A 21092-nucleotide genomic window follows, 5' to 3' on the forward strand; every position below is an offset into this window, starting at 1 on the left:
ACTAGTGGGGTAGCTGATGGTGTCACTGGTGGGGTAGCTGATGGTGTCAATGGTGGGTTAGCTGATGGAGTCACTGGTGGGGTAGCTGATGGTGTCACCAGGTGGGGTAGCTGTGGGTGTCACTAGTGGTATAGCTGATGGTGTCACCAGTGGGGTAGCTGATGGTGTCATTAGTGGGTTAGCTGATGGTGTCACTAGTGGGGTAGCTGATGGTGCCACTAGTGTGGTAGCTGATGGTGTCATTAGTGGGGTAGCTGAGGGTGTCACAAGTGGGGTGCCTGATGGTGTCACTGGTGGGGTAGCTGATGGTGTCATTAGTGGGGTAGCTGATGGTGTCAATGGTGGGTTAGCTGATGGAGTCACTAGTGGGGTAGCTGATGGTGTCACTGGTGGAGTAGCTGATGGTGTCACCAGTGGGGTAGCTGATGGTGTCACTAGTGGGTTAGCTGATGGTGTCACTGGTGGGGTAGCTGATAGTGTCACTGGTTGAGTTGGCTGATGGTGTCACTAGTGGGGTAGCTGATGGTGTCACTAGTGGGGTAGCTGATGGTGCCACTAGTGTGGTAGCTGATGGTGTCATTAGTGGGGTAGCTGAGGGTGTCACAAGTGGGGTGCCTGATGGTGTCACTGGTGGGGTAGCTGATGGTGTCACTAGTGGGGTAGCTGATGGTGTCACTAGTGGGGTAGCTGATGGTGCCACTAGTGTGGTAGCTGATGGTGTCATTAGTGGGGTAGCTGAGGGTGTCACAAGTGGGGTGCCTGATGGTGTCACTGGTGGGGTAGCTGATGGTGTCATTAGTGGGGTAGCTGATGGTGTCAATGGTGGGTTAGCTGATGGAGTCACTAGTGGGGTAGCTGATGGTGTCACTGGTGGAGTAGCTGATGGTGTCACCAGTGGGGTAGCTGATGGTGTCACTAGTGGGTTAGCTGATGGTGTCACTGGTGGGGTAGCTGATAGTGTCACTGGTTGAGTTGGCTGATGGTGTCACTAGTGGGGTAGCTGATGGTGTCACTAGTGGGGTAGCTGATGGTGCCACTAGTGTGGTAGCTGATGGTGTCATTAGTGGGGTAGCTGAGGGTGTCACAAGTGGGGTGCCTGATGGTGTCACTGGTGGGGTAGCTGATGGTGTCACTGGTGGGATAGCTGATGGTGTCACCGGTTGAGTTGGCTGATGGTGTCACCGGTTGAGTTGGCTGATGATGTCACCGGTTGGGGTAGCTGATGGTGTCACTGGTGGTTGAGCTGTATCGGTGGGATTTTTAAGGGTGTCACTGGGTGAGTTGTTTAGGGTGTTACCGTGTGGGGTAGCTGAGGGTGTCGCTAGTGGTGTAGCTGAGGGTGTCGCTAGTGGGGTGCCTGATGGCGTCACTGGTGGTGTAGCTGAGGGTGTCATTAGCGGGGTTAGCTGATGGTGTCACTGGTGGGGTAGCTGATGGTGTCACTGGTTGAGTTGGCTGATGGTGTCACTAGTGGGGTAGCTGATGGTGTCACTAGTGGGGTAGCTGATGGTGCCACTAGTGTGGTAGCTGATGGTGTCATTAGTGGGGTAGCTGAGGGTGTCACAAGTGGGGTGCCTGATGGTGTCACTGGTGGGGTAGCTGATGGTGTCATTAGTGGGGTAGCTGATGGTGTCAATGGTGGGGTAGCTGATGGTGTCACTGGTGGAGTAGCTGATGGTGTCACCAGGTGGGGTAGCTGTGGGTGTCACTAGTGGTATAGCTGATGGTGTCACCAGTGGGGTAGCTGATGGTGTCACTAGTGGGTTAGCTGATGGTGTCACTGGTGGGGTAGCTGATAGTGTCACTGGTTGAGTTGGCTGATGGTGTCACTAGTGGGGTAGCTGATGGTGTCACTAGTGGGGTAGCTGATGGTGCCACTAGTGTGGTAGCTGATGGTGTCATTAGTGGGGTAGCTGAGGGTGTCACAAGTGGGGTGCCTGATGGTGTCACTGGTGGGGTAGCTGATGGTGTCACTGGTGGGATAGCTGATGGTGTCACCGGTTGAGTTGGCTGATGGTGTCACCGGTTGAGTTGGCTGATGATGTCACCGGTTGGGGTAGCTGATGGTGTCACTGGTGGTTGAGCTGTATCGGTGGGATTTTTAAGGGTGTCACTGGGTGAGTTGTTTAGGGTGTTACCGTGTGGGGTAGCTGAGGGTGTCGCTAGTGGTGTAGCTGAGGGTGTCGCTAGTGGGGTGCCTGATGGCGTCACTGGTGGTGTAGCTGAGGGTGTCATTAGCGGGGTAGCTGATGGTGTCACTAGCGGGGTAGCTGATGGTGTCACTAGTGGGTTAGCTGATGGTGTCACTAGTGGGGTAGCTGATGGTGTCACTAGTGGGGTAGCTGATGGTGTCACTGGTGGGGTAGTTGTATCGGTTGGGTAGTTAAGGGTGTAACCGGGTGGGTTAGTTACGGGTGTCACCCAGCCTCCAAAGATGTCGCTTCAGAGAAGAGGTTGTAATACATGTTGAAATACTTCTGATCAGGGATAGATGGATACATTTATTTCTGCTGAAACACAACACTTTCCTTATAGTGATATAGGAGACTGCTATTTTAATGCTTAACTTTCTTTTCAGCGATTTCATGTCAGAATTTTAATCACTTTTTCAGTATAAATGATATCTCTAGGGTACATTTTCTCGAGTTAAGGACAGTAACAAATCTCTTAATGTGCTATGATAAACGAATAGTTTTTAAAAATGGCTTTAATATATAAAGCGTTTTCAAAGGGCTTTCAAAAGGGTTATATTAAATTAATAGTTTTAAAAGGGCGTTTGATTAATGACATGTTTTAAAAAAAGGGTTATTATAAATTAATTGTTTAAGTAATACAATTGCAAGCTATAAGAATTAATAACTTTGTTATAATATTCGAAGTACAATGTATGCAGCTGCAAAACTAGAGAAACTGATTTCCTATCATTTTGAGACTTAAGTTAATCTAAATCTTGAAATTGTTACCGACATTAATGCCTAACCCCAACCCTAAAAATCACTTAAATTATCCACCAAATACATTTTCCAATTCTAAATTTCTAAGTAGATCCAAGATCTATAGTCTTTCCTGTAGCAAAATTGAAAATTATCCCAATGAAAAAAATCCAATTTAAATACCGATTTTTAAAACGAAACAAACATAACTTGTACATTTTATCTACATAACATTAAACCTATCCATTACGTCACCGTGGCCTATTTTATGAATGGTTATTGATTTCACTGAATGCATTATAGATTTTGAGGTTTATCAAAGACAAAATTCTATCTAATTGGATGAATGAACAGGACGTGGTCGGGAGGGAGAGCGCATGGTTGTTAACCCGAAAAGTTCGAATCTAAGATACTAAATAATTCAGAAAACAACCATTTAAAAATATTACCTGAGCTTGAAGCTATTCATCTAAATACGGCAAACGAGTAAATACATTATTTTCAACCCAAAAATAATCACCGAATTGGGATAATACACACAAAAAAACAGTATTATAATGTTAAATATTTATTCGTTTCTAGCAGATGATACCAGAATATTATCTCAATTCTTTATTGTAATGTGTGTATGAACTAAAATAGAAAATGAAGCAAGCAAAAGTAGCTGTAAATGCTGGATATATAATCCAAATTACAAATATAACATAAACATTACTCCCCATATTTGCAGGTCTTATTTTTTTATATTAAGACCAAATTATGATTTATTTGAAACAAATGCATTTTTTTTAAAACTCATGTACGTATAATGATTAAACACAACAATATTTTTAAAATGTTGTTTGTATAAATTTCCTGTTTTATCGCAATAATTTTTACACATTAAATCACAATGCCAATAGAGTGTCACCATAGAGTAATAAGTTTAACATTGTCCAATTACAAAATCGTAATTCCATTTCTAGTAATTCAGTGCAAATTGAAACTATAACCTTTAAACAATAAAAGCTTAGTAAACACGTTTAAAGTTATCTTTATTCCTTAACGAAGTAAATGTATGTATAATATTACGATAACATTATTTCTGTTGATTGATATGCACAAAACTAACAAAAGAAGAAATGCTGCTTAATGTTGAACACCCAATAAAAAGTATTTCATCAAATACAAAAAAAACATCATTTAAATGTAGTAATGACTACGTAACATTAAATCTCTAACACTGTTATATATCTATCGAACAATATATAATTGGTATCTCTTATTTAAAGTTTGAAGTTAATGTGAAATTAATTGCTGTTGTCTTAATATAATGCTTTCAAGCTAATCGGTGTACAAAAAATACTATATAAGTAGTATTTACAGTCGGGAATGCAACTTAATTACGACAATTAGGGATGCTACCATCATTAAGTGGATACATGAACGTTAATAACTACTTTTGTCGAGCACCGCAAACAATAATTTAAGAAATGAAAATCGTTCAAATTTTGTTTAAATTAACTAGAGTAATTATTGTAAATACTAATCAATATCCACTTGATTAGAGAACTATTTAGTGTTAGACAGTTTCTTCCTTAAAGCTTAAATTGTGGACTACACTTTTCATATGTAGTTGTATTGTATATGGACTGAAGTATTTGTATGTGAAACTTGTACTAAAGTTTATTTATAGTTAACCAGTGCGTGAATTTGCCTGTTTCATGTTTAAAGACAATCAGCTTTAAAATCAGCCAAAACGAGATTAATGGACTATGTAGAGTGATACATGGTATTTCACTGTTTTAAAAAAAGAAAACCCACAATCAAGAAGTTTATTGATTCCACCTTGCAAAGAAAATATAATGCTATACTATTCTTTAGCTTAGGAACAATATTCGGATAGCTTCCCTTTGAAAGGGGAAACAACAAATGAAATATAGACCAGACTATTTCCAACATTATTCTCCACCTTTTCGGATGTAATCAGAGCTTTAATTTAAAGTTACCTAGTAACTTTTCTTTGTAAATATTCTGGGATGCCGCCTTTTAAACATATCGTTCAAACACGAAATATTTTTCAACTTTGTAAATTGTCCAATATTTTGGTAAATTTCAACTTTAAATTTCGTGTAGTCAATGTTTTCAATGTTGAACCAGGAAATGTTGATTGTCATCCTTACTGGTTTTGAGAGTAAACTGTCAACAGATTTTCCTATGCCCTTTGGTAAAATTATTTTCTAATTAAGAAAACAACTTATTATTGATTATTTAACCAGATGTTTATGATTCAATAAATGTTTCCATCTTAGGTAAATAGTGAAAATGACTCTTGATAACGTCACTAATCCTAAAAACATTATCTATACTATAACGACAACTCAAATCTTTGTAAACATGGGCGGTCATGTTGACCCCGTTGCCACGGCAACCATGGACATATTCATCTTCGTCAACGCAATACTTCTGTGCGCCGTTCTCACCGTTACGGGTGTTGTGGCAAACGTCATCAATTTGTGTGTATTCTGGAAGCACGGTTTAAACAACTCGATGAACATAAGTTTCTTCGCCCTGTCAATCTCCAGCCTGCTCAGCCAGATTTTTATGCTGTGGAGGATCGTGTGTATCAGCCCTAATACCGACAGGTCCGGCTACTCTATCGTATTTAACGAAATCAAATTGTTGACCGCGGGCTGGCCTAACGCCTGTTTCACACGAATCGTGAGTTGGATAACGGTCTATATTACCATTGAGAGGTGTTTTTCTATAACTATACCTTTAAAGGTAAAACTTGTTTTTACAAGCAGAAGATCTCTTGTTATTTTAGTAGCTATTTTTGTATTAAATATCTTAGCCCTAAGCCCGGATTATTTTATATTTTATTTTGATTGGAAGTTTTATTCCTCACTCAACAAAACATTAATTGGGATTGTGTACAGGAAAAATCGCCCACCTATTGAAGGTTTGACATCGGGGTTAAACGCAATTCTAGCGATCACGGCTTTTTTTACAATGATCATTTTCACAACAATCTTAATCGAAGTCCTGAAACGGAAATCAAAATGGCGCAGTAAAACAACAGACAAGGCTCAAACAGATACATTGTCAACGCGACAAAAGAAAACAGTTGCGATGGTCATCGTCTTCGCTTCCGTCATGATCATCTGCTACGCAATAACCGCCTTTGGAACATTCGTTTCGTTTTTCATCCCGGAATTCAGCGCCACGGGCAAGTTGATGAACTCGTATCAAACCGTCGCGTCTTTTGCTTTCTTATCTCATTCCATCAACGCCAACATCAACGTCGTACTCTTCTATAGGATGAGCTCCAAGTACAAAACCGAGTTCAATCAGCTTTTTATTTGGTCGAAAGCTGCAAGTAAAACTACAACTGATTCATACAAACGCAATGCTCTGGATCGTGGTGGGATATTGAATTAAACAAATAGCCTGATGTATCCGATGCATCATCCACTGGTACGCTGATGTCGGACGATCTGAACATAACAGAAAACAAATGTTGTGTATCACTATTGTTTATGTTTTAAAATTACCTAATGATTATATTATTTTTTATTTTACAAAATGATTACTTTCAATTTTTATTTTACATAATGAATATTTTCAGCTTTTATTTTTCCCAATGATTATTTTCATTTTTACTTTATCGTATATACAGAGTATAGAGAAAGTATTGTAATCGTGCAAAAAAAATAGAGATTTTTACAAATCTCGACGTTTTACACTTGCCTGAGTCAGAAAAACAATCTTGTCTGTATGTCTGTGTATGTGTGTGTGTGTATGTATGTGTGTCTGTAAACACGATAACTTGAGTGCCGTTACAGCTAGGTTGGTAAAATTTCATATATAAGTATTATTTCAAAGTTGTAGATCCGTATCAACTTTTCAGCGATTTCCGATAATCGGAAGTGGAACTTTTTCTACTTTTTAAAAGCCTGTAACTTGAGTACTATTTCAGATAGATAAATGAAATTTTACAAATAAATAAAATATATAACTCTCTGCCTTCTATCAAATTTTGAGTAATTTCCATTGACCGGAAGTAGTAATTTACGCTATTTCCGATTTCTCAAAAAACACATGAGAATGTATAAAGTACTAATAATATTCCGCACTATTATGCCCATTTTGTTTGGCGTTAACTTGGTGTGCAATTCTTTTTTCTACGAGATTCTACTCTATTATAAAAAGTTTAAGTAATTAAAAATTGATTTAAATATAGTGTCTATATCCCGATATGCCATCCCCCGTAGTGTTATATAAGAATATTCGAGAAAGTTTAGGGGAGATCACTCCCGGTTTATTTTATTTTATGTAATGATCAGTTTCTCTTTATAAATGTGACGATTAATTTCAATATAAATGTGATTTACGCTTTGCTAGCTGAAATATAAATTGCTCTTTGTTACAAATTATTGCTTAGCAAAAAAGTAATCCGACGTTTTTCCGTTTCTTAAGTAATATTTCATCTAATTCAGCAACCATCATTTAAATGTAGTGTTACATTAGAATTTATACTATGCTACATGTTTGTTCTTTATTGTGGCTGTTTTACTTATTAAATAAATATGAACACTTAAAATCAGCTCTACGAAAAAAAAAAAAAAAATAAATAAAAATCAGCTCTAGCAAAACATAAATTCTTGCCCAGGATGTTCTCAGTTGTGCAGGAATTTACCTACCCAGGCTCAACCATCGCCGGCAGCCACTTATTTGACAAACATAGATCAAGGAGAGTTAACTAGGAGACTGTTGCAATGGCTAAACTCTCCAAGCGCGTGTGAGAGAGTAGAAAGCTGACCAAGAACACCATGCCGATGTGTAATGCCTGGTGAGTACTCTTCTCTATAGTAGCAAGTGTTGGACAACGTAAGCATACCAGAAACGTAAATTTAATACTTGTTATTTGCGCTTCTTACGACCGATTCTGGGTGTCATATGGGATGACTGTGTCTAAAGACAACTTGAAGCAAGCCAACTCAATTAGTGCTCAGGGGATGTTAACCCAGAGAAGACTGCGTTGGCTGGGTCAAGTCTGCCGAAAACCAAAAGACTTCCTCTCTGGGGATCTTACCATAGTTGAAGACCCAAAGAATGCCCGGTGCTAAATTACAGAAGTGTCTGTTAACGAGACCTGGGGTAAACAGACGTAGACCATAGGTAAACAGACGTAGACCTAAGGTAAACAGACGTAGACATGAGTTAAACAGAAGTAGACCTGGGGTAAACAGAAGTAGACCTGAAGTAAACAGACGTAGACCATAGGTAAACAGACGTAGACCTAAGGTAAACAGACGTAGACATGAGGTAAACAGAAGTAGACCTGAGGTAAACAGACGTAGACCTGAGGTAAACAGACGTAGACCATAGGTAAACAGACGTAGACCTGAGGTAAACAGACGTAGACCATAGGTAAACAGACGTAGACCTGAGGTAAACAGACGTAGACATGAGGTAAACAGAAGTAGACCTGAGGTAAACAGACGTAGACCATAGGTAAACAGACGTAGACCATAGGTAAACAGACGTAGACCTGAGGTAAACAGACGTAGACATGAGGTAAACAGAAGTAGACCTGAGGTAAACAGACGTAGACCATAGGTAAACAGACGTAGACCTGAGGTAAACAGACGTAGACCATAGGTAAACAGACGTAGACCTGAGGTAAACAGACGTAGACATGAGGTAAACAGAAGTAGACCTGAGGTAAACAGACGTAGACCATAGGTAAACAGACGTAGACCATAGGTAAACAGACGTAGACCTGAGGTAAACAGACGTAGACATGAGGTAAACAGAAGTAGACCTGAGGTAAACAGACGTAGACCATAGGTAAACAGACGTAGACCTGAGGTAAACAGACGTAGACCTGAGGTAAACAGACGTAGACCTGAGGTAAACAGACGTAGACCTGAGGTAAACAGACGTAGACCTGAGGTAAACAGACGTAGACCTGAGGTAAACAGACGTAGACCATAGGTAAACAGACGTAGACCTGAGGTAAACAGACGTAGACATGAGGTAAACAGAAGTAGACCTGAGGTAAACAGACGTAGACCATAGGTAAACAGACGTAGACCTGAGGTAAACAGACGTAGACCTGAGGTAAACAGACGTAGACCTGAGGTAAACAGACGTAGACCTGAGGTAAACAGACGTAGACCTGAGGTAAACAGACGTGGACGTGAGGTAAACAGACGTATACCTGAGGTAAACAGACGTAGACGAGCACACGCTGGAGCAGCTGGCCCAAGACAGAACATTCTGGAGACAGGTCGTGCAGACTGGAACCCTCAACACTGAAGTGTAAAGGCCTGAGATGGCCTCTGTGAGTAAAAGAAGGATAACATCTGCACACACTGTACCAACCACAATGGTCCAGTGTGGAATACAGCGACACCAATACTATTCCTAATTCGATGAAATATCCAGCTTCTATTGAGATCTACTACCCTCCACTACTACTTTCTAAACCATATGCATCTATTTATCTAGACTATAATAATTTAACATCTATCAATTTTAATTCCTATCCGACCTAACTAATCATTTGTCGATGTCTACCACTTTCTAACACTCGACTCGCTCCGAAAACGCCATCTTACTGTTCTAACTTTATTTTACAATTTGATATAAATAAAGAACACCAACTACGCTTTGTTCAGGTCATTTATTTACTATGTCATTGCGTCATAACAACTTACTCTCTTTGACTTCTTGCTAGAGCAGGGGTCGGCAACCTTTTGAGACGTATGAGTCAAAAGTTACAATTTACAAAACTTCGCAATATTTAAAGAGCCACTAACATTTTTATTTGAATATTATATTTTATCGCCTTGAAACTTTAGGAAGTTGTTGAAAATACCCCTTGGGAGGTATATACGGAAAAAAGTCAAATTCGCAGATATGGCGCCCCGGGAGGGTGCGATTTTTTCTTTATACGGTATATAAAAAATAAAAGTCGGATGCGGTTCGACGCCGTTCATCTGAGTGCCTTGAAACTTCGGAGAGTAGATGAGAATACTTCCTTGAAGTTATCTGCAAAAAAAATTCTTATAGGCGGCGCCCGGGAGGGTGCGATTTTCGTCAATAAACGGTTTGGCGCCGAGAGTTCCAGAGCGGCTATGCTAGCACTTGGCATGCTTTAATCGGACGTCCTGTATAGCGGGTAAGGGGTAGTACTATATTCAGCGGCAAAACTACAACAGGCGCAAACGCCGACCTCTTGTCAATTGCACGACCCTAAGCAACCCGGTCTAGCCTGCGAGCACTATGGCGCCTACGTTCGTTTAAAAAAGGCTATACACTAAAGACTTAATGGGCAATAATAATCATTGACTTAATCGAATCAGGCGCACCGGCAGGGGCCGGACGCGACGCCCCTGCGGTAATGTAAACAAGGGCTCAAGAGAACGTCACTTTCCGTCCACAACATTTAGGTGGTGAGTGATTAACAGTGATATTACGGTGAGTGATTAACGTACACTCAAGGCTTTCATACGTTACGCCCGATGACGTGTTGGGCGGTAGTGTAGGTAAACCCATGCCAGATAAACATGATTCAAACAAAGGCTTTGTTTTCATTTAAATAACTCAGTTTTAGAAAACAAGGAAGTACATTGAAATAGGGAGTAACTAAATGGTTTAATATAATAGCGAGTGTTTATTGTTTATATTTATTATTCTAACGTTCGGGTGTTGCAGAGTAATATTTTTATTAGTTTTAAAATGAAATAAAATTATTATTAATATTTGTGCATGGAGTTGAAGAGCCGCATCTTGACACCAAAAGAGCCGCATGCGGCTCGCGAGCCGCAGATTGCCGACCCCTGTGCTAGAGGTATGCCGAGGTGCTAAACGCACTCATGCTGGTAATAACAAATGGTATTGTGATGTTTACCAGCAAACGATATGTCGTGTACGCCACATAATGGATTAGCAGACAAAGTTCGACAACTTATCAAATAATGATTGTTTTAATTATGAAAATGGCTGAATATTTATCATAATATTTACGGTGAGAAAACATACTGTTTTTAATTAAGAATGACTCACTTATGTCATTTGAATTATGTATTTGAATAACTCATGCGAGTACTATAGAACTAGGTCTTAACATAGAATTTTGCATTGGTACAAGTGTTATGTTGCTCTAGAAAGATACTATGTGCTTCTAATCCATGAATAGATCCTGCTAATTATATAAACGTAATAAAACGAAATGTGTATTGGCGAATATATATAGAGGTGAACACACATACACACGACCTGTAGCAAAAGAATATATAACGTGACTCACACAGAACACACAGGCAGATAATAGTGCAGTATGGTGATGCCAATAATTTGCTTATTGTTAAAAATAACACATTTGGTAAAAGCTCAATTCATCGACAAAGTATTTTATCATGGAATCAATCCTATACAGTTTTGCTGAGGTCAAGAAACATATGAACTCTATTTCATCTGCCCACTGGATCGCTAAGTCTAAAGAGGATTCTTTAATACACAGTTTTATTTTGAAATAATTCAGTTTAGGTCAATGTACTAACCTTTACACAAATTAAAGTTGAATTTAGTAGATGAATATATATCAGTTATTAAAAACAAATTGTTTAAATTCTGTTTGTTTATACTTGTAGGTTCCAGATCGGATAATATCCAGCTATAATTATTTATTGATTCAATTCTACTCGGATGATACGATCAGCTCTCGGGAACAGCGACCTTACATGAGTGTCGCCTGAAAGTTATTCTCCAAAACAGAGTTTCTTCCAGGTATCTCTTCGCCACCCCCCCCCCCCCCCAAGAAAGTCTACCGCCCCCCCCCCCCCTCCCCGAACGAAATGGAATTTATATAGAAAATATATACTTTTAACAGTGTCCGCCAACCCCCCCCCCCCCCCAATCCGGAAATTTTACTCCCCCCCCCCCCCCAACCTGGAAATAAGTCTGGAAGAAACACTGCTCCAAAATACAACAGTTCTGCATCATACTAATGTAATGTCCCTGCATACATCCGTGAAATAGATATGTTCTCTACTTGTTAGATACTATACGAGGCATGACACTTTGGATGTAGAACAATGTCTCGAAACGGTAGTAAACTAACTACTGGCCTGTTAACTATGCCGATTTTTACTTTAGTTTAAGGGATTCTTAAATAAGTATTTCGGTTATAAAAAATATTGTTTACGATATGAATTGAAAAAGAAAAAAATCTGATGTTATATATGAAAATGTTACTGTTACGTACAACCAAACACCATTTCAATTTTAGTAAAACTCCGCATATTTTGTTTAATAAAACACTCATACGATTCAAATACTACCTCATGTCTGCCGATTACAAAATTATGGCAATTAAAATAACTATATAATTACTTCGGCGAACTCTACTTAAATTTTATCTAAATTTTTATCTCCTACGAATGAATGAAAATTACCTGCTGAGAGGTCTCCCGGTAATTGTGTATTTGTATCTATTGAAATTGTATCGTTGTATGACTCCCGGAGTCATAATTATACTAATTATGTGATTCTAATACTTTGATTTTCAGATATCGGCTCTTTGTAATGTAATAGGGACACTAATTGTATGTTTTAAATTTAAGAATGTAGGCTATAATTTCATGCGAATAGTTGATAATTTTAAATAAGTATATTATTACGATTTATGTTGGAATAATTAGTGGCTAATCTTTTTAGCTAGATAATAAATCCATGACGAAGAATTCTATTGTCTTTATAACCTAATTCATTAACAAAACAAAACAACTATTAACAAAAAAATTGTTCGTTTTCGTTCATAACTAAAACCTACTCATGGACTAAAGAAATGTAAATCTACTACTTACTAAATTGACTATCGACATCTAAAAATAAGGTTTTTTTTTAAGAAAACTATTTTATTTTTGGAATTATACTTGGTCCATGGCATTAAATCGCTCATTAAATCACAATGTCGATTTTTCATTAGGATCTTAAAGATAGCTTTGAGTTTATTTTGAAAATACTATAAACATGTTAAGAGCATAAGCATTAACAATAACCAAATATCGAAATTGTACGATTGTGGTGTAAAAAAATAAAATTGCAATTTAACAATTCTAAGTTATTAGATTCTCGGCATCAAACATTCTAATCAAATACAGCTGAGCATTACAATACAATTATAAGTACTGAGGAATTTCAAATTGAGTACTGTGATTTATATTTATTGAAGTTATGTTTTTCTTTTACATTTTTATCGCCACATTGTGTTCTATTACATAATAAATTACCAAAGATGGAAATCTACTTTACAAATGAATTTACCAGTGACAACTGTACCGAAACAACAACGAAGCTTTACAGCAATACATGGGTTTTAGTTGACCCTATAAGCAAAGAAACGATAGAAATGATTAGTTTGGTTATTCTGGTATTTCTGTGCACGATTCTTTCGATGACCGGTATTGCTGTAAACGTCATCAATGTCTGTGTATTCAGGAAACAAGGACTGAATAATTCAATGAATATCAGTTTTTTCGTGTTAAGTAACACGGCGATATTAAACCTCTTATTTCTTCTGTGGAGAGTTATCTGCGTCTATCCTTTCATGGATAAATCAGGGTTACCAATCGTCTTTAACGAAATCAAACTTCTAACAGCGGGCTGGCCAAATGTCTGTGTTAACCGAGTCGTTAGCTGGATCACCGTCTACATCACAGCAGAGAGGTGTTTCTCTATTACAATACCTCTAAAGGTCAAACTTGTTTTCACAAGCAGAAGAGCTGTCGTCGTGTTGGTCTTGATTTACGTTATAAACTTCATGACCCTCATCCCTGAGTACTGTGTTCTGTATCTTGATTGGAAGTTTTTTCCGTCGCAAAACAAAACAATGATAGGACTTTTATACAGAACAAACAGACCACCTCTTGAAGGACTGACTTCCGGGTTAAATGCCGTATTTTCTCTTACGGCTTTCTTTGCTTTAATTTTTTTCACTTCCGTTTTGGTTCAAAATTTAAAACGGAAATCAAAATGGCGCAGCAAATCAATGGCAGACCAAGCTCAAACCGAGGCGATGTCGGCTCGCCAAAAGAAAACAGTGACAATGGTCATCACTTTTGCTTGTGTCATGATCATTTGCAACTCAACAAGCGCTGTGGGTACATTTGTATCAGTTTTCCTGCCCGAGTTTAACGCCAGTGGGAAGCTGATGAATTCGTATCAAGTCGTGGCGTCATTCACTTTTTTATTCTACACTATCAGCTCTAACATCAACATTGTTATCTTCTACAGTATGAGCTCAAAATACAAAGCCGAATTTAATAAACTGTTTAAAAGGTCTGTCGGGTAAAACTAGAATAAGGCATTGTAAATTTCTCTAAGTGGACGTGCAGTTTTGTTGTTTTACTTTACTGTGTAGCTAAAAGTTGAATGTATGGTGATCTATGATTTGAAATAAAATGAACCGTGGAATAAAATCCGTGTTTATTCCAGTGTCCCCATTTGCCATCAGTCATCTGTTTCAGAAAGTTTTGGCAACTTTCCGACCCTAGGCGACGTAAAGTAAATTGCTTTATAAAGGGATTAAAAAGAATATAGTGAGAGAGATATAAAGATACGCATTCCTTAGGGCGTAAAGTATTAGTGTTCTTGTGGGGAAATATGGTTCACTTCATCGCCCTACCACTGCTAGACAGAGTAAAACGTTTACCAAATATTCAAGGGAATAAAAATGTTATTAGCAATATAATTATAAAAATGTTATTAGCAATAATTTAGGTAACTTAAATAAGTACTTCAATATTTTTGTTCAATGCTGTTATGCATTTTTAATTACAGATGTAGCATATATATATATATATGTCATTGGGCGTAGCTCACAAAGAAGAATTTTGTTCTAGCTTTTACATTGTATCTAGAGAGAAAAGTGAGGACCAAATGAATTTCAATGTTTCATAAACCGAGATTAAACAATGTTTCAATTCATGAATTAAAATAGAAACATCAACATATGTACTATGTAATTATTAATTGGATGCTCTGTAGATTATGTCGACACCTTTATGATTTTAATTATTATAATATGCGTTGTATAAAATAAAAATAATTAACACACGACAGTAATATTATCTAAGTTAATGATCCAATCAGAAGATACGAAGTTCACACACTTCATGCCAAAATGTATTATTATCCTAAGGTAATTCTCAATACTACAAATTGCATTAAATACACAGTCTAAATCTTCTACAACAGAGGGATCAGCTTAACAGAGTGCCTTTCAAGCTTCTCTTCGGGTGGGGAGTGGAGGGTGGTCACTACCCCCAAAGCACATCCACCTAGTCACAATATCACCCCCACCTTCCGCTGCTCATAAAAAAAATTTCAAATACTTATAAAGAAAAAGGGGACATGACTAAGCTTACATGATTTCGTTAAAGTATTAACTGTGTTTTTTCCCTTTGCAGTCAGACGTTTGATGTTTGTAAATTTCATTGATAAACGGTTTTTAACAATCACCTAGGCAAGAACGAAAAAAAAAAAAAAAAAGAAAAAAAAAACCACATGTTTAAACTACGGAAAATACACAACACTAAAGGCGTCTTTCCAAATTTTAGAATATGACGAAATGAATTATTTCATTCAAATTTGATTTTAGATCTATCGATCTACTTATCAAGACGTAATTTATGAAATGTATAAAATGTTCTCGACCAAAAGTAATACAAATTACTTTAAAAAACAGCATAAACACCATCGAACACCCCGGTTTTTAACGGAATCATTTAATATGGCGTTGTGTTGATTAATAATATATATTATTTGATTTTAATTTTTCTAATAGGTATTGGTAGCCTATGTTAAATGTATCGGATTTTCTCTATTTTGTCATTTATTTCCTTTGTCACTATTATTGTTCAAAGCACACTGTGTTTTACCAATACCTATTTTATAAATTATTTTTCTCAAACAAGAATAACATTAAAAATACATAGACCTATAACTCATGTGTAACGGGTACTGATGGCTAGTATTTTAGAAAAAAATCAATGTTTTTAAATAAAAATTCAAATGCAATTTTATGGGTGGGGGGGGGGGGGGGAGAGTGGTGTTGGACTTTTCTTTGTTCTTTATCCAGTAGACTAGAAAAAATATGCAATACGAGCTGACCTGCGAAGTAGCATTCGACGCCATTTAGTTTAATTCCTATTTTTCCTGACCCTCACTTACCACTCCACCCCCGCCTCGGTGAAAGCAGCCGTCGGTGACGAAAGTTTACAGACGACAATGAAAAGAGCAAGCAGAACATGTTATTACCTCCCCTTAATTTCAAATCGTTTAAAAACTAAATTATCTGCCACTAATAGCCGTCACTACGATTGTAAACAGCTCACCAGACTGGTGGGAGTGAGGGTGATAGCAACATGGTCTGTTGAGCTTGCGTTTTGGTTGTGTCTCGCATGGTCCCCGCATAGAGAATTGTGTATAGAGATAGATCTTCAATCTGTTTTATGTTATACAAGCCGACCCGCGGCGAATAATACGCCGCTATTTAGTTGTTTTATTTTCTACTTTTCAGTAATTCATAATTTGAATGCTGCCACTGAAAATATTTGCTTTAAAACACTGAAACCCTCCTTTCATCCCAACCCCCCCCCCCCCTTCCCCCCCCCCCCCCGTGAAAGCAGCCTCCTCTTAGTTACCTATCCTAAGTTTAAAAGTTTCAAACTAAATTATATGCCCCTAATAGCCGTCACTAAACCCGGCTCTACGATTGTAAACATTTATCGTGAACCACAGCTCACCAGACCATGCGGGGGTGGGGGTGGTAGCGATATGCCTACAGAGAAAGAGAGGGGGCTGCTAGGAGGCGCGCTTACAGCTTGGTGTTTTCAGAAGTCTCCAAGAAGAGAATTTTATATAGAGATGAATATAAATCATTTAAAAAAATTAAGTGTTTAACGTATTTTTATTTAATTTTAAACATGTTTTTATTATTTTTAATACACATTCTACCTCTACTTTCAATATACTTGCATAAAGACAGCGTGTTAAAATGAAGCCGATCTTAATTTTGAAGTTAAGTCTTTAGTCAAGGCTTTGTTTTAAAATAAAGATCGATGTCCTATCATGTTAGTTTTTGTCAATGGCAATGTCTAACGTGTTACAATTCAACACTATTATCAATTATCTAATTCGAGAATACAAACGATAAATAGACTTAAGCTCTTTTTCGGTCTGTTTGGTCGGTAGGACGTTCGGTCGGTCGGACGGTCGGTCGGTCGGTCGGCCGGACGGCATAGGCATAGGCACACGTATACTTACACATAGGAACATGAAGAAGAAATGCTATTCAGTTCGCTCTTAACAAAACCATGTAAGATAATGCGCACTTAACCGTCCCTTTGATGTGTGCTACAATAATTGCTTTCAATGGATTTGAGAAGGTTTGATCTTTTTTAGAATGTTTTATTTGTTTTAATATACAAGTTTACGCATGACAAATTAAACGTTGTTTGATCGTTGTTCGAATCTGTGTGGAGTGACATGCCAGTCGGTCGGTCGGTCGGTCGGTCGGTCGGTCGGTCGGTCGGTCGGTCGGTCGTTCGGTCGGTCGTTCGGTCGGTCGGTCGGTCGGTCGGTCGGTCGGTCGGTCGGTCGGTCGGTCGGTCGGTCGGTCGGTCGGTCGGTCGGTCGGTCGGTCGGTCGGTCGGTCGGTCGGTCGGTCGGACGGTCGGTCGCTCGGTCGGTCGGTCAGTCTATCGGTCGGACGGACAGACGGACCGACCGACGGACGGACAGACGGACAGACAGACAGACAGACAGACAGACAGACAGACAGACAGACAGACAGACAGACAGACAGACAGACAGACAGACAGACAGACAGACAGACAGACAGACAGACAGACAGACAGACAGACAGACAGACAGACAGACAGACAGACAGACAGACAGACAGACAGACAGACAGACAGACAGACAGACAGACAGACAGACAGACAGACAGACAGACAGACAGACAGACAGACAGACAGACAGACAGACAGACAGACAGACAGACAGACAGACAGACAGACAGACAGACAGACAGACAGACAGACAGACAGACAGACAGACAGACAGACAGACAGACAGACAGACAGACAGACAGACAGACAGACAGACAGGCAAGCAGGCAGGCAGGCAGGCAGGCTGGCGGGCGGACAGTAGGTAAGCAGATACACCCATCAAATTATTAAATACCACCTTCAACAAGAGTTCAAAACAAAAACACCTGTTGCAAAATCAATAGATGCAAATTGTTCAAGTGTTAATCTTAGTACATTTTCGAGTTCTCTCTTTGAAGTGATGCTATAGAGCCTCAACTGCCCGAATGTTAGAGCTCAGGACTTATCGGTTCACCAACCGCCAACTTAATTTACAACGTGCTAATTTGCGTACTAAGAATACAGCATATCTATTTATGAACATTTAATAAGTAGCTCTACATTGACCAGATCGGAAGGTGGGGGGAGGGGTCTCTCAAAGAGGCGTAGCAATATGGAGGCGGGGGGGGGGGCAAAAGGAGTAGAAAAAATTAAACGGTAATTTTCTTCCATGTTTTTCTATTGAAACATAGTGTTTTTGACAGCAACTGACTGTACACACCCAACCAGTTCGAATGAAATAATGGCAAGTGTATCTCAAGAGAACAAAACTGTGATTATAAACTAATGTTAGACATAAACAAATTCTTATTGACATAGCATGAAGTGTGTTGTCATGCATAAAAAAGCAGACACATCATGTTCACATGTACAAATGCATGAGCGCAACTCACAAGATAGAAAAGCTTCTGATTTAGAGGGGCATCAATAAATGACGTCATGCTTTTTTGACGACTTACACAAAGCGAGATCTCACCACTAAATGGCGTCATTTAACAATATTAGTTGATTCTAATACTATACTATAAAAGTAATATCTGCTGACTAGTGTCTGATAAAAAATTTGAGACGTGGAGAATATACAGCTAGGAAGTTCGCAAACGATTCATTATTCATTATTCTATTCGCTTCTTGTGACGTTGAGAGCATGGTGGGGGCGGTTGGGGGAGAGGGGGGACTGAAAAAGAAACATTAAAGCGACCATGTGCTTCTATCCATCAGCACCAAAGTTGAGATGTTCTCAACTACTTTTCCTAAAGCCTATTGTAAAACACTCAAGGGAGAAAATTCAAATTATCCACTTTTCTTGTATATTTCTTGTAAAATAAAAAGAGGTAAACGAACATAAAACCGAAAATATTGTTAATTAAATATTTTTTATTATTTATAGGATATAGTATAGTACAAAATAGTAGTTCTTTCAATACAGCTAACGTAATTTTACATTGTAAAATCACTATGTATTGTGGGCCCCTAACCAACGCTTCAAAGAAGCAGAAGTTGTCTTCATAACTAGGGGCTTTTTGCGAAAACGACTTTTGATTTTTTTTAAATGAATTTTGTGAACAACAGCGTGTGTTTCATTGTATGATATTGAAGACTCGGCTTTCACAATGGTTTAAAAATAAAGAGGGAAAAAAGGATATACAAGAGCATGGGATAGCGCCAATAGAATAAAGATAATTAGAACGCAGCGACAGTATTCTTTTTGCAAAACAACCATCAAGGCAAAAATGCAATTAATTTTTTTTAAATAATTATAAAAGAATTAATTATGGTCCGCTTTGGTCCCCCTAAGCGGACTGGGCATCCCCGCACTGACGGCACTGTAGTTCCGCCTTTGATGCAGAGGCAATGACGTAGGCATTAGCACAGAAATAAGCATAGGAATATGCATAGGCAAAGGAATTGGTTCAAGAACAAATTTAGGAATAATAATAGGCATAGGCATAGGCATAGGCATAGGCATAGGCATAGGCATAGGCATAGGCATAGGCATAGGCATAGGCATAGGCATAGGCATAGGCATAGGCATAGGCATAGGCATAGGCATAGGCATAGGCATAGGCATAGGCATAGGCATAGGCATAGGCATAGGCATAGGCATAGGCATAGGCATAGGCATAGGCATAGGCATAGGCAAAGGCATAGGCATAGGCATAGGCATACGCATACGCATACGCATACGCATACGCATACGCATACGCATACGCATACGCATACGCATACGCATACGCATACGTATATTTACACATTGGAACATGACGAAGAAATGCTATATAGTTTGCTCTTAACAAAACCATGTAAGATAATGCGCACTTAACCATCCCTTTTGATGTATGCTACATTTGCTTTCAACGGATTTGAGGTTTGATCTGTTTTAGAATGTTTTAATATGCAAGTTTACCCATGACAAATCAAACGTTGTTAGATCGTTGTTCGAATCTGTGTGGAGTGACATGACATTAACCAGTTAGGTCACACGGTTCGAGTCTGGCTGACAAGGAGGGGATGGTGTGTGCAGGGGTTAGTTTTGACACATATGGTTATGGACAGCAAAGAGGCTGGTCATAGTACGGCTTATTCGTAGATCCAGATGTGTAGCTAGGGCGGGGCGGGGGGTGACACCATTTATGGGGGTGACACCAAGGCAAAAAATTGCAATATGTACAGAAGAAAATGCTTTTTGCCAGTTCCATAGTGATTTCTTAAAGTTAAATATTCGTTTGAGTTCTAATCGACAACTATTACAAGGGGGCAGGGGTGACACCATGATGTAAACTCGCAAACTATACATACAACTGTATTAAAGATAAACATCGTTACTCTTAAGACTGCAGAGATTAAACCCATACACATACATGAATGGGTATGTGGCATATATTTAAATTATAGTCTTATGTAGTATATATATATATATATATATATATATATATATATATATATATATATATATATATATATATATATATATATATATATATTTATATATGTATAATTTGTTTCTTGGGAAGGGGGATGACACCTTCAAGTACACCTTCAATGATATCTAAAATAGAAAGAACATCAAGCCTGTAGCCCATGTGTACCCCGGAGTTTGATTTCTGCCACTGAGGATAAAACATGAGAACCACCGGCCCAGCTCAAAACATGGCGGCTCGTGGGGAATAAAGTACCCAATCAATTCCCATCAACATGTTGCCCTTATATTGACAACATTAAAGATGATGTGTTA

At 38.6% G+C, this 21092-nt stretch overlaps 3 protein-coding genes across 3 annotated transcripts; 2 read left to right on the forward strand and 1 right to left on the reverse strand.

The window, feature by feature from the left end:
* The first annotated feature begins 88 nt into the window (after positions 1-88).
* On the forward strand, positions 89-971 carry LOC131957038 (circumsporozoite protein-like). The gene is made up of 2 exons (XM_059321745.1): positions 89-441; positions 512-971. The coding sequence occupies exons 1-2, from the start codon at positions 89-91 to the stop codon at positions 969-971; spliced, it is 813 nt and encodes a 270-aa protein (XP_059177728.1).
* Positions 972-1433: 462 nt separating this feature from the next.
* LOC131957049 (circumsporozoite protein-like) lies at positions 1434-2005 on the forward strand. The gene is made up of 2 exons (XM_059321754.1): positions 1434-1687; positions 1834-2005. Exons 1-2 carry the CDS (start codon positions 1434-1436, stop codon positions 2003-2005), a joined length of 426 nt encoding a protein of 141 aa, XP_059177737.1.
* A 14-nt stretch (positions 2006-2019) lies between these two features.
* Positions 2020-3402, reverse strand: LOC131957060 (uncharacterized). Its single transcript, XM_059321763.1, has 2 exons — positions 3383-3402; positions 2020-2440 (listed from the first exon to the last, which is right to left on the reverse strand). Exons 1-2 carry the CDS (start codon positions 3400-3402, stop codon positions 2020-2022), a joined length of 441 nt encoding a protein of 146 aa, XP_059177746.1.
* Positions 3403-21092: the final 17690 nt, after the last annotated feature.

The sequence above is a fragment of the Physella acuta genome, unplaced genomic scaffold (genome assembly GCF_028476545.2).
Source record: "Physella acuta isolate Inbredline_101_S28 unplaced genomic scaffold, ASM2847654v3 ptg000080l, whole genome shotgun sequence".
Classification (NCBI taxonomy): domain Eukaryota; kingdom Metazoa; phylum Mollusca; class Gastropoda; family Physidae; genus Physella; species Physella acuta.

What these genes read in the sequence shown, in the direction of transcription:
- LOC131957060 (XM_059321763.1), bottom strand. Translation starts at nt 3,402, where the DNA reads ATGAATAGCTTCAAGCTCAG. An exon ending in ATGAATAGCTTCAAGCTCAG is followed by an intron (nt 2,441 to 3,382) that starts GTAATATTTTTA and finishes TCTTCTCTGAAG; the next exon opens with CGACATCTTTGGAGGCTGGG.
- LOC131957049 (XM_059321754.1), top strand. Translation starts at nt 1,434, where the DNA reads ATGGTGTCACTGGTTGAGTTGGCTGATGGTGTCACTAGTGGGGTAGCT. An exon ending in GTAGCTGATGGTGTCACCAG is followed by an intron (nt 1,688 to 1,833) that starts GTGGGGTAGCTG and finishes TGGTGTCACTAG; the next exon opens with TGGGGTAGCTGATGGTGTCA.
- LOC131957038 (XM_059321745.1), top strand. Translation starts at nt 89, where the DNA reads ATGGTGTCACCAGGTGGGGTAGCTGTGGGTGTCACTAGTGGTATAGCT. An exon ending in GCTGATGGTGTCACTAGTGG is followed by an intron (nt 442 to 511) that starts GTTAGCTGATGG and finishes TGGTGTCACTAG; the next exon opens with TGGGGTAGCTGATGGTGTCA.